The sequence below is a fragment of the Lucilia cuprina genome, chromosome 2 (assembly GCF_022045245.1).
Source record: "Lucilia cuprina isolate Lc7/37 chromosome 2, ASM2204524v1, whole genome shotgun sequence".
NCBI classification, from domain to species: domain Eukaryota; kingdom Metazoa; phylum Arthropoda; class Insecta; order Diptera; family Calliphoridae; genus Lucilia; species Lucilia cuprina.
This window is the reverse complement of record NC_060950.1, coordinates 48,891,769-48,906,835: the sequence shown is the minus strand read 5'-3', so window position 1 is coordinate 48,906,835 and position 15,067 is coordinate 48,891,769. Positions and strand designations below refer to the sequence as shown.

Genomic DNA, 15,067 nt, shown 5'->3' with positions numbered 1-15,067 from the left:
GGGAAGCCTACTATGCTTCATGTAGGATGCGGCAGGTACCTAGGAAATTCCGGCAACCATGGTGGAATCCTAAACTAATGCAGCTAAGAAAAGAATGTAGGAAACTATTTAATAAAGCGAAGAGGGATCAGAACCCGTTAAGCTGGGACGACTATCGTCAAAGCTTCAATACTTTCAAGAGGGAAACCAAAAGGGCTAAGAAGGAATCCTGGAAGCGTTTCTATGAGGAGCTGGAGAGTACCACGGAGGCATCACGTCTACGTAAGGTGCTATCCAAAGACCCCGCTACGCCTGGATTCCTGATGAAACCGGATGGTAACTTTACTGAAAGTAGCACCGAAACTCTGGAACTACTTATGGAGACACACTTTCCGGGTTGCAGAGATGATGAAAATGTAGGCTCCACTTTGGAGCACCTCGCAGCTTCTTGAATCCACAGTTCCATTGTTAGTATGGAGAAAATTTCGTGAGCGGTGTCATCCTTCAAGCCCTATAAATCTCCAGGGTCAGATGGCATATTCCTAGCACAACTCCAAAATCGATCACCACCATTATGCCATGGCTAATTATGATATTTAGGAGCAGCCTGGAAACAGGATACATTCCTAAAGCATGGAGAGAGGTTACAGTGGTATTTATCCCCAAAGCGGGAAAAGTAAACCATTGTACCGCCGAAGACTATAGGCCGATCAGTCTATCATCGTTTTTATTGAAAACATTGGAAAGATTGGTCGACATCCATGTCAGGAACATCATCTCTCCTGATAACTTCTGTAGAGCACAACACGCATACCTGAAAGGAAGGTCGGTGGAGACAGCCTTACATGACGTTGTCGGAACCATAGAGAAGGCACTTGACATAAAGGAATATGTTATGGCATCTTTCATGGACGTTGAGGGTGCGTTTAACAACGTGAACATATCCGCAATAGTCGATGTACTGGGTGACCTAGGTGTCAATCAGCGGATAAAAAACTTGACAGAAGGTGTCAATCAGCGGATAAAAAACTTGACAGAAAACATGCTTAAAAGTAGGGCCATTAACTCTAATATGGGTATTGGCAAGACAAGGAAAGTCGTGACAAGGGGCACACCACAAGGTGGTGTTATCTCTCCACTCCTGTGGAAACTTGTCGTGAATAAAATCCTTTTCAGACGGCGTGGGTGTCAACCCGGCCAAAACTAAACTAGTTCTTTTCACCAGGAGGTACAAAATTCCAGAATTCAGACCTCCGCGTTTGGATGGTACCATTTTGAACACCTCAAGCGAAGCCAAATATCTTGGCGTAATCCTAGACTCTAAACTCACGTGGAAACGTAATGCTGAGAGTCGAATGAAGAAGGCATTATGTGCCTTCTATATATGTAAGAAAACCTTTGGGAAAAGATGGGGTCTTAAACAATACATTGTGCACTGGATGTACACCGCGGTCATAAGACCTATCTTGACCTACGGAGCTCTTGTTTGGTGGAGAGCGGTGTATACTACGACTTAACTATCTATTCTGAACAAGGAACAAAGATTGGCATGTCTTGCAATCACTGGCTGTTTGAGTTCCACCCCTCAGGCTAGTCTAGAGACGATGCTGAACATAACTCCCCTTGATATATACATCAAATGCATTTCTGCTAAATCTGCTCTACGACTTAAACAGTCGAACGGGTTGAAGCACGACCTATCATGGGGCAGAAAACAGATTATATTCTATCTACACTGAATTTTAATAGGTCATTCAAGACCAAAATACCGACAAGGGATGATTAGGCCGCGAATACTGTCCTAAGGGATGACGTGATCTCAATCTACACAGATGGATCAAAGACAGAAAGAGGCACGGGATCGGGAATCTTCTCCGATAAACTAAATCTTCTACTGTCTCTTCGACTACCTGACACCTGCACGGTCCTTCAGGCAGAGATATATGTCATCTATACTGCCGCGAGAAGAATCCGGGAACTAAATCTCGAAAATTCGACTATACATATATACTTGGACAGCTTTGCATCAATCAAGGCTCTTAACTCCAATGTTATTAAGTCGGAATGTCTTCTCAATTGCATTCAATCGTTGGCACAACTTACACAACGTCACGTTGAGTTGATATGGGTTCCAGGACATGAGGGCATCCGGGGAAATGAAATATCTGATGAATGCGCAACCAAAGGGTCGTCCCTGAACTTAACCCTTGTGCAAAAGGATATTCACGCTCCACTTACGACCCTATCAAAACTGATAGATGAATGGGCTCTGAGTGAGACGGAACTCAGGTGGTCAAATCTCACCACTTGTAGAATATCGAGACTGCTCTGGCCCACTCTGACAACGGATAGAACTAAGACCCTCTTATCTCTTGGTAAGAACTCGATTAGGCTTCTAACTGGTATAATTACTGGGCACTGTATGATTGAACATATGTCAGAACGTATGGGCTACCCAAATCATAGCTACTGTAGAAGCTGCTTGGACGAAGAGGAAGTGGAATCGGTACAACACCTTCTATGTGACTGTCCAGCCTTACAAGAGCACAGACTACTCTATCTGGGTAAAGCTCTTTTTCATGATCTAGAATGTCTCAGAGATGCGTCACTAATAAACATGATCGGTTTTATTAAAAGCACCGGCTGGTTTACATGGAGACCGAACGAACCAAGTAGTCAACGAAATTAGGGAGGGTAACCATTCTCTCATCGCTAGGGAATGGTAATTCTAAGGGTATCACAATGGGCCATAAGGCCTCCGAGTGAACTCGCTTGCTAGCGAGCAACCCACGTAACATAACCTAACCATCTTTTCATGTAATATAATTAAAATGGCGATTTTTGACCATATTTGCATTTTTTCCTTTTTTCAGAAATAAAACCAAACTTTAATAATAGGATTTAATACACCTCTTGAGGTATATAAAAATAATAATGTTATAAGGATCCAAGATGGTGTCGTTCTTCTATTTCTAATTGAATTGTATGGATCTTAAGTCACTTTTCGTACTACTAGGGTCGATATTTTCCGACAAAATTGGCTAGTATACATTCATTTAAATATTAGCACTAATATATTTTAAATTTTCAATGCCTTTACAAAACGTCATCTATACAGTAGATTTAAGTTTTTTCTATTCGTAACTTTCACGCTTATGTTGGCCATTACATAACACTGTAAGTCCAAAATTTTGGGTTTATTTTGATCATAGTAATAAATATTTAAACAGATATTGATATTTTTGAGTTAGACCATAATGATATAGTGGCATGCAGCCTGCAGCATTGGTATATAAAAATAATGTTACTACCATATTGAATGGTGTTTCTTCGAATCATGTTTTGGAGTTGCACACTTCCACAGGGACGAAGCCTATTGAAAACGGTTAACATCGGTCCATTATTTCACCTAGTCCTCATACAACTAAATCCCCGAATAGGTCTTTTAAACTTTGTAATATAGTATTATTGCAAAGTGCAATTTTGGAGATAATTCAATGAAATTTGGAATAAAAATGGTTAATATCGGTTCATTATTTCACCCAGCCTCCATACACCCCCGAATAGAGCTTGTAAACATTTCAATTAAACTGCAGGTCGCAACTTTGGGGATAATTCAATGGAATTTGGTTATCATCGGTTCATTATTTCACGTAGGCCCCATACAAATGAACCTGCCAAATAGGACTAATAAGTTCATAATTATGTTCAATATACTCGTATTTCGACAAAAAGCTGCAAAACCAAGTTCTATACTAGCCTTGATGACTTTCATAAACTTTATAATTATAATCATTTGACCCTAGCCCCTATAAAAAGCCCCTATCAAAATATTACTTAAATTTACAGTTATATTAACAATAAATGGCTTAAGTATATCTGAGGCAAGGTACAATTCAAATTAAATGCTTTATTACGAAAACTAACTCATATTTTATTCGTATACAAGTGTAGGGTATTATAGTCGGCGTCACCCGACTATAACTTCAGTCTGGGGGTTGTTGGTTCAATTCCTACCAGAGACTCTGATCTTAATTTACCCTGCTCGGTAAATTGGGTTGAGTATAATTTCTAATTGTATTGAAATGGATACATAAATAAATAAATCTGTATATAAAATTAAAATTTGTGTTAAACTCGTCACATTATAAATAAAAAAACAATATTTTCTTACCACTTTTTTATTTTCTTTATTTTTAACAATTTCTAGCAATTTTTTAACAAAATCTAGCACTTTTTCCCAATTAGGTTTTGGCAACATTGATCATATGTATATACACATGTACAATTAAATAAATTCATTGCATTCTTTAAAATTTATTTATATAAACTTAAATTCTTTCGGTTCAGTCTGTCACATACATGCAATTTCATATGCATATGAGTAAAATCAAACATTTTTAATAATCGATGGAACTGAATTAAATTGCCTCGTATTTTGGTAACCATTTAAATAAGTCAATATTTTAATACATATCGGTAGAATATGCCAAAACACATATATGTACAAAATTACAGACCACTAGCTTATTATCTCTCAACGTTATGAACATTTAAAATTAAAAAAAAATGCTTTAAAATTAATAAGAGTTTGTTCATTTATTTCAAAACTGTACTTTCAGTTTATAACTTATAGAGCCATGCTTTTTAAACAAGAGTCACAAGACTTTGGACATTAAAAAATCCATATAGTAATTTCTTATATGCTTTTTGGTGCAAAAATATATGCGGCTGTAGAAAATTTAACCAAAATTTTTCATTTTTAATAGAGCATTAATCAAATTAAATTTATATAAGGGTGTAGTAATAAGGTTTATCTTCTTGATGTTAGAGATCTAAGGACAGATCAGGATTTTAAAGAAAAATATTGCGAAAGAAAAATAAAATTTGTTCTTTTATAGCATTTATCTAAAAAACATTTTTCTTTCAAAAAACTATAGCGCCATATGATTTGCGGAAATATTACTGTCAAATAAAAGCTTCTTTTTGTATGATACGAAATTCGGTAAACATTAAAATATTTTAAAAATCAACAATTTTACGACCTAAATACTGATTTCATAACCTCAAAAATAAATTCAAACTTATAGCAAAACTTTTAGCAATTTCAACACATTAATTATAAATTCATACAATGATATATAATTAACACGTTACATGAAAAAAGCATAACCCAGATGTTTAACGGTTTTTTAAATTTTATTACTTTATTACTGAAAATAATTAACGTTTTCATTTTTATCATGTGTAATTATCAGAGACTGAAAATAACTGGGCCACATAAATAAAGTGATTGAATTGTGATTTATTTTTGTTTTGTTACTTAGGTTTTTGGCTGAGCACTTGTTTTTTTGTATTCCTTTTGAGGGAGAGTATATATTGTTGTTGTTTGCTATGGTTTCTGAAGATAGTTTATGTGTATATGTGTGTCGTAATCATGTATTTACATTTGTGATTTATTGTTCTGATTAAAAAAACAGCAGACTTTAACAAAATAAAAATCAATTTTAGCGATTTATTTTGTTCTTCTTTTCGGTTTCTCTCAACCACTGGTTCACACTTGGAAACTTTTGATTTTTTTGTGTGAGAGAAAGAAAGAGGTTGTTTCTAATTTTTGCTCATATATCCATTATTTATGGGATTTTATATAGCGATCTTCTCGAAAGCATGTCTAACAGAATTATTCAAGATTCGGATGTAGCCGATATGGGGGGTCCTCTAAAAACTGATTTTAACAGACAGACAGAATATATATACTTAATAGGGTCGGAAAATTATTTTATAGAAATTACAAACAGAATGACATGAAGGGTATAAAGATGACAACGAAAGGGTAAAAACATATTTTGTGTTTACAATTATTATCTTTTGCATCAGCTGTTTAATCTTTTGCATTTCTTGTTAAGTTTAAACCACCTTCATTTGGCGCTTAAGCTAGCAAATAAAATTAACTAATTTAATACAAAATCACCATTCGGGAATTAATTTTAATTTAATCCTAAATAATTTAAATAAATTTAATCCCCAAATAGAACTTGAGAAAATTAAATATACACTTTTTAAATTTTATATTTATTTTTAAAGTATTTTAAAATGTTTGAAAAATAAAAATTTGCTATTCCACATCAATAGGTAATTCATCATTTGTAAAAAAGTTTATAAGATATTGTGATGTACTTTCGCTTATCCAAATAATCTTTAAAAAATAAATCTCCACAAAACCAAGAACACATCCAGCAAGAACATCTAATATGTAATGACGCTGCATTAATATACGCGATAGACAGACGCTTAAGCACCAACATGTTAATGGCATCCACCAAATTTTTGAAATGGGACATAAGAAAATAAAAAACATTGCGACGAAAGATGCTCTTGATGCATGTCCAGATGGAAAGCTAAATTTGTCAGGACCCAATACTAACATATCTTCTGGTACAGTTGGTCTTCTTCGCCTACATACAGATTTGATTATAGCTATAAGAAATATATCTATTATTAGACCGAAGAGCATATTGATTTGCATTTCACAAAGATCCTTTTTATTAAATAAATATATAAACGTTAACCATACTGCTAACCAAACTATGCCGTTACATGATATTTCCAAACTTTTACAGTGCGTTTTTAAAGATTTAAATGATGGATATTGTAGAAACCTTGAAACGAGAAGTTTAGTCAAATGCACATCTTTTGATATTATTATCTCCAAAGCTTTATGTTTTTGTCGTTTCGCCTAAAAGAAGAAATAAAAACGAGATTATTTAAAAATAGGTTTTTATGAAAAGCTATTAAGTATTATATAATTCGTTAACTGTTTCAGTATTTGTTTAGTACAAATCAAGAAACTTCAAACAAATGAAATTTTTTTTTAGTTTGCTTCGAAATTTTAATATCTGGCATTTCCATTGTTTTCAAATTCACAAACCACTTTTCAAAATGTATTAATTTGCAAGTGAAGGCAGCTGGTTATTTTGTTTAATGTTTTCCAACTGCCAAAGTTTATTTCCTTTTTTGTTTGTTTAAAATTCTATTCGTTAGAAACATAAATTTGAAAATGTGTGTGTTTCTGTAAAACGACAATATTTTTATGCAAATAAAAGGAAAAAACCTAAAAACTTTAAAATACAAGGAATGCAAGAGCACAAGGTGTCGAAGTGGCTTAAGTGAACACCTGCCATGTTGGCCTTACACGAATCATCTGAATTTCTGTACATGGTTCTGTCAGTCTATGTACAAGCACTTTGCTCAAGTACTCTAGCTATATAATCTCTGACCATTGCTACATAATATTCATACGTATTATACATATACAACAACAAAGCTAAGTCCCACGGTCATTCCACTGTCGTGTATCTGCACCGAACATATCCCGTATCAAAGAAATTACCGTGCAGAATAGGGGTGAATAATTGATTTAAAGCAAACGCTAATTTTAGTGATTCCGAGGCCATGCTTGTTGCCCAGCACCACACACACGACACTTAATTCCTTACGAGACCTTCTGCGATCACAGTTATCCAAAATGCATATACATGTATTTACCAAAATTAACAAAAACACAATAAATTAAATTCAGAAAAAGGAAAACCAAATAACTATTATTTATTATTAATGTACTGACAAAACATTGGAAACTTTTAAACTTTTACAGAAAAGAAGTCTCTTACTAAAAAATATGCAAAATAACAGAGTAAAAAGCATCGTTGTTTACTGTTATTTTAAGATATTTTTCATTTTGATAATTTTTAATTTTTTTCTTTAATTTTCTTGCAAAACAATTTTTGTATGTCATTAATTAAAATGGTTTAAAAAGCAAAATAAGATATGATTTAATACTTCCTTTGTAATACTTGGTTGTAGTCGACCTGTGGGAAAATCGTTCTACTCGTCTACTCATTGCAAAAGATAACATAAACAGGTACCGCAACCTATTTGTTAAAAAACCATTGTTATATTCACAGACACTACAATATGAAACGTAGTATGTTGCGCTAAGGCATTAACTAAAGAATAAAATAAAAAAATTCAAGAGTTTTTGGAAACTGTCCAAAATCACAGGAATTTGGCAAAAAGAAATTGAGCAAATTCAGAATGATATTCGCAATTGTATAAAAAAACACTTTGAATATTAAGAAAGCATAAATAGAACTACATATAGAGTCAAAACAAAAGCGAATAGAAGAGATTTCATAAAATTTGCCTCCAGGTCAAGTGATTCCGTTGCAAAAATTAGAGAAAAAGTGGATGTTACAGCAAGCCTAGCTACAGTAAAACGAATTGTAAGAAGGGCCAAGGCTTTAGAAATATTAAAAATTTAAAAAAAGCCACTCCAATTGCCACTCGTAAAGAGAAATCCTCTTCAGTTTGCACGTAAACACATGGTTATAAAAAACTATACCAACATCTTGTTTTTTCAGATGAAAAAATGTTAATTTAGAAGTCCAGATCGATTTAATAATTATTTTTATGATTTTTGAAAGGAAGAGTCGTTTGAATAGCGTATTATGAAACATGTGAGCTTAAATTTCTTTCATATAGTAAGCATTGTAATAATTGTAATGCCATACAGGAAACAGCTTTTTTTACATTTTTGGATATCTTTGAAACATTGCCGTGGATATTTCAAAAATATAATGCCCGATTCATACCGCCAGGGCTGTAAAAGGGTGGATTTGAAGCCAAAATGTGACCAAAATGTGGCCTCCATAATTTTCTCGCCTATTTATTATTGAGAAGGTTTCGGATAGTCTTTCTCGTAATGTGTACAGACAGTATGACATAAAAGAAGCCTAAAATGAAGGAAATAAAAAGGCTTGGACCGAAATTTCCTTGACATTATTTAAGAATCTTTATAACTCTTTATCATCTCGAATTTTCGGAGTTATATTAAGTAACATCAGATATGTTCCTTAGTAAACCTTTTCTAAAACCTTGTAAAAATGTTTATAAAATAAAAAAGTTTTATGAAAAATGCAATTTGATGTTGATTTCGTCAATTAAAGATGATGAACCTATTCAAATGAAACAAAAATTAGTATTTTAGAAAAAAATTATTAAAAATCGGTTATTAAGTATTGCACTAATGTTTGTCTCACTAGTGATACCTAATACATCATATTATTAATCAAAATTTTAATATTACTAATTAGTCCATTAGTTTTTGCAAAAAATTAATTTGAATGTAATCAAAACAGTGAACCTATTTAAGTGAGCGGTAGGGTATATATATGCACGTATCTCGACATATTTTATATTTATAGGGCCTCATTTGACCCTATATATGTATTCAAAATTTCAATTGAGTGACTGTAACTTGGACGTAACGTATTAGATTTTAGAAAAGGCAATGAAATAAAAAACATATTTTATTTCCCTCGTTTAAAAACATTCTGTTTTATTTTTTGCAATAGATCGTATTGAATCTAATTTAATTTTCGAAATTTTTACATTTCTTGAAATTTTAGTTTTAAATTCAACTTATTTTACCTGTACATCAAGATACCTCTTTTTAACCACCAAGAACGGGTTAAATTGACAAAATGTGAAATATTGCTCAAAATCGGGGCCAAAAATCGGTGGATTATAGTTATCTATAAGCAGATTCAAAACTTCTTCCGCTCGAAATCTTTCCAATAACTAATTTTTTAAGTAATTTTGCAATGTTAAGCAATTTCTTTCACTGTTTTAACTTTTTATTAAAAATAATTTGAAAGTCGTGGCTCCAATTCAGCCGTCAGAGCTCATATGGTCAACCAGGAGTTGAAAAAAACACGGTAGCATAAAGAACCGAGGAAACAATATATTTTGATATTGGGAATATCATTTACAACTCAAATTTTTTATTTTAAATTTCTCATTAGATATTAAGGCTTTTGTAACGATATATGTATACGATGTTTTATTTAAGTAGATGTTATGGTGGGTACATGTTTTATACCCACCATAAAAAATTAGGGCTGTATTGTATTTCTCATCTCGTTTGCATACATTGAAATATTGGGTCCTTATTAGATCCTAATACGATATAGCCGTCCATTCGCCTCCCTGTTGAATCAATCCTACCTCCCATATAAAGATCTCATCAGAAAATGACTTTAACGTACATAACCATATAGTAGTACATATAGGCGAAACTGAAGCGATTTTCAAACTAAATTTTTTATTCTCTTCACACAAACGAGCTCTGAGAGAATAAAACAAACTTGTGAGAACTAACCGCACTCACTAAACTTCAAATTTTCTTCGCAAAATTACGAGGATATTACCACTTATTAGTTTTTCTTATCACTTAAACTTGATGTTTATTATTTTTTCAACATTTTTCATTTATTTAAAACCCCGAAAATAATTTATATTTTACAAACGAAAAAAAATATTTTTTATTCTTTGACATTTTATTTTAATTAAAATTGAAAAATGAAAAGTTGTACATTTTAGTATTAAAAATTAAAAAGTATTTTACATACTTTTTTTCGTTTTGCATTAGTGCAGAAGAGAATAACAAAAAGACGTATTTATTATATGTTTTGAGATAAATTATCTTTCCAAAAAATAAATAACTAATATTTTCATTCACTGCCATATAAAATTTTTTAATAACACACAAAGAATAACGTCCAAAAAATACATTTTTTATTTAGTACCTTTTGAACTGTGTTTATTTTTCTGCTTTTACTGATACATTCTCACCAGTTAGGTCTTTGACAGGGGACTTAGGTCCTTGACAATTAGTTTCGCCTATATACTACTATATGTACATAACTCTCTTAAAAATACCAGCATTGGTATACGCACAATTGGGACGAACTACGAATTTCGTCTAATACTGCGAACTGCTTGAAGAAAATTGGTTGCGCAAATTCGTCACATGGAACACAATAAACTTTTACGCACTGCAAATTATTTTCAAATCTCCGATATATATTTTAATTAAAATTACTATTATATAATATTTTTTATTTAAAATACAAAAAATAGCATGAAATTATATTTATTTATTAATTTTCAAATCAAATTTTGTTTACATACTGAATGGGATGACCATATTTCTAAATCAAATATTTCTTAATTTCAAAAATTCATTAAAAATATTTTACTTTTGAATATTAAATCAATACAATGTTAATAAAAATTGTGTTAATTTAATTTATTTACCATAAACATAAGAAAAAACAATTCTTTAAACAAAATTTTACTTTATTTGGAAAAAAAAACAAAAATGTAAAATGAAATGCGGTCACTCTAATTTTTGTGTAGAATATCAAAAGTTGTTATTGTTTAGTGTCGGTCCGCACTAGGAAACTTTTTTTGCAAACTTTCGATTTTGCGTGAGAGAGAAAGAGATGGAAATATCATTCATTCCTTTCGCGTTACGGAGTTTCTATTTGGGTTTGTGCTGATGTCAGAATCATTTTCCGAGTCGTCTGTGCGTCCGTCTGTCTGTCCATGTAAAAATTGTAATCAAAGTACAGGTCGCAGTTTTGATGATAATTCAATGAAATTTGGCACACGATCTACTTGTTGAAAGATCGGTCCATTATTTCACCTAGACCCCATACAACTAACCCCCGAATAGAGCTTGTTAACCATGTAAGGTCGCAATTTTGGAGATAATTCAATGAAACTTGGCACACGGTCTTCTATGGTACTGTAGACGAAGCCTGTTGAACATAGTTAACATTGGTGCATTATTTCACCTAGCCCCATGCAACTGGACCCACCGAATAGGGCTTATAAACTCATAATTATGTTTAATATACTCGTATGTCGGCAAAATGCCGCAAAACCTCATTTGACCCTAGCCCCTATAAAAAGCCCCCTACAAAATTTGACTTAAATGTCCATATATTTTTAGTTTTTTTTTTTGAAATTTTGAATGTGTGACCATTGTATCAGCAGTCAGGAACCATGTGCGGAATTAAAGGGTAAAAAAATTATCGTTATCATACTGCGACCTGTACTTTGATTACAATTTTCACATGGACAGAAAATGATTCTGACATCAGCACAAACCCAAATAGAAACTCCGTAACGCGAAAGGAATGAATGATATTTCCATCTCTTTCTCTCTCACGCAAAATTGAAAGTTTGTAAAAAGTCGGACCGGCACTAAACAATAACAACTTTTAATATTCTACACAAAAATTAGAGTGACCGTATTTCATTTTACATTTTTGTTTTTTTCCAAATAAAGTAAATTTTGTTTAAAGAATTGTTTTTTCTTATGTTTATGATAAATAAATTAAATTAACACAATTTTTATTAACATTGTATTGATTCAATATTCAAAAGTAAAATATTTTTAATGAATTTTTGAAATTAAGAAATATTTGATTTAGAAATATGGTCACCCCATTCAGTATGTAAACAAAATTTCTTACAGTCTAGTTAATAAAAACATTAAAAAAATTTGAGTCGATTTAAGCCGAACGATTCGGCGGCGGCTCTTGGAAAAATTTTGTGTTAGTTTTAAATTTCAAACTTACATTATTCGCATAAAAATTATTGTACAATAACTCACAATCTACTCTCATATAATTGAAAACGTTTTAAATACTTTTTCCTATTCATTAAAAAATATATTTGCAAAACAAAAGGGAAAATTATTTTATTTTAACAAAAAATGCAAATCATATTTTTTTTGCTGTGTATTTTTTGTATGTTTGGATTCCAAACATACAAAAAAATACACAGCTGAATAAAACCAAATACATCTACACACACGTGTACATCTTTTTCTATATTCAGTGTTGTTGTTGCTTTTATAACAACAACAGACAGACAGACGGACAGACAGACAGACAGACGGACATGGCTTAATCGACTCCGCTATCTATAAGGATCCAGAATATATATACTTTATAGAGTCGGAAAATTATATTATAGAAATTACAAACGGAATGACAAACTTTTATATACCCTTCTCACGAAGGTGAAGGTATAAAAAAATTTGAGTTGTAAATGATATTCCCATATATAGTTGTTAGTTAGGCAACAAAATTTCCAATAATATACAAAAAATTTCAGATCAATATCATTTACAGATCCAAAAATATACGTTTTTTAATTTAAAAATTCAAAATAAAATTTTCTTTAAGAACATATAACAATTTTATTTTTTTCTAAAAGGTATCTTTACGCAGAACGCTTTGGCGTAAAAAATTTGTCCTATTTTTTGAAAATGTTGCCACTGCGTCCTTCCGAATATGATCTATTTTTCATCAAAACTTCAACTTTGGGCGACATGTTCTAAAATCCCAAAGCTGGGATCAGAAAACTGAAAGCAGTTTTGGAAACCTCAATATGTTTTCTATTTACTCCAAAAGTATTTTCCCAGCCCTGAAAGAAATGTGGACCCTATGGGCAAAAAAGTAAAAATCCCATTTTTGGGATTTTCATTCCTATTTTTGGGAATTGCGGGATGCCCTTTGACCTTTTCAATTTTTTTTCACTTTCTTATTTGAAATGACAAATTTAACAAGCGTTGAAAATTTCATTGAGTTTTGTTCATAAATAAAGATTTTGTCATAAATTACATTTTGCTTAATTTCTAAAACTATGATTTATATCAAAATTTTAATAGGGTCGCAGATAGCTACAACAATTTAGTATATTCCAAGCCAATATCTCAATTACATTCAAAAATATGTTCATTTAAACCTGTATCCTTTAATTTCATATATTTCATATTTTAGTATTAAATATGACAGAACATATTTAAATCTCATATTTACCTATTCTCTATTTGTTTGCTTATCCTTATAATTGAAAGGTCCTATTATGCTTAAATTTTCAGAAATTTATAACTATTTTTTACCTAAATTTTTTCAAAATAAAATTTTCTTTAAGAACATATAACAATTTTATTTTTTTCTAAAAGGTATCTTTACGCAGAACGCTTTGGCGTAAAAAATTTGTCCTATTTTTTGAAAATGTTGCCACTGCGTCCTTCCGAATATGATCTAGTTTTCATCAAAACTTCAACTTTGGGCGACATGTTCTAAAATCCCAAAGCTGGGATCAGAAAACTGAAAGCAGTTTTGGAAACCTCAATATGTTTTCTATTTACTCCAAAAGTATTTTCCCAGCCCTGAAAGAAATGTGGACCCTATGGGCAAAAAAGTAAAAATCCCATTTTTGGGATTTTCATTCCTATTTTTGGGAATTGCGGGATGCCCTTTGCCCTTTTCAATTTTTTTTTTCACTTTCTTATTTGAAATGACAAATTTAACAAGCGTTGAAAATTTCATTGAGTTTTGTTCATAAATAAAGATTTTGTCATAAATTACATTTTGCTTAATTTCTAAAACTATGATTTATATCAAAATTTTAATAGAGTCGCAGATAGCTACAACAATTTAGTATATCCCCAGCCAATATCTCAATTACATTCAAAAATATGTTCATTTAAACCTGTATCCTTTAATTTCATATATTTCATATTTTAGTATTAAATATGACAGAACATATTTAAATCTCATATTTACCTATTCTCTATTTGTTTGCTTATCCTTATAATTGAAAGGTCCTATTATGCTTAAATTTTCAGAAATTTATAACTATTTTTTACCTAAATTTTTTCGACAGATCATTTCCTTCTGTTTCGTTTATGATCATGTAGGTAAAAATATACAGGTAATGATAATTTCGATTCATTCACTAATAAGAGATATCAATGACTGAATTACAGGTTATATAATATAGTCCTAAATGTTAATAAGTAGACAATTCGTAATTTTTTACTTTGGAATACCTGTATCGGAAATGACAAGAATTGGTATATAAGTAAACTTCTCAGATTTTAAGTACCATATTTAATAAATCTACAATGAAGATTACATTAAAGTACGAAGAGTTGTGTTCCGTTTTATGGAGTGTATCTTCAAAAGGGCCAGAAAGAATTGAAGACATTTCAAATTATATAAAAACTACATATAGTAGAAAAGTAGACAAAATAGGCATATCAAAAATTGAAAACTTTTTGATGTAAAAAGTAAGTCTGTGGATGGAAATCAAAAGAAATTTCGATTAAAATTTTGTAGTTGGATGGAAACTACTACGGAAATCTCAACTTACAACCCATCAA

The 15,067-nt window shown here is 31.5% G+C and overlaps 1 protein-coding gene across 1 annotated transcript in view; it reads right to left on the bottom strand.

Moving 5' to 3' along the window:
* Positions 1-6,030: 6,030 nt before the first annotated feature.
* Positions 6,031-15,067, bottom strand: part of LOC111681657 (inactive phospholipid phosphatase 7) — a 53,002-nt gene continuing 43,965 nt past the window's right edge. Inside the window, exon 2 of the mRNA XM_023443540.2 lies at positions 6,031-6,715. Within this exon, the coding sequence (XP_023299308.2) occupies positions 6,095-6,715 (621 nt within the window). The 3' untranslated portion in view covers positions 6,031-6,094. The remainder of the gene's footprint in view (positions 6,716-15,067) is intronic.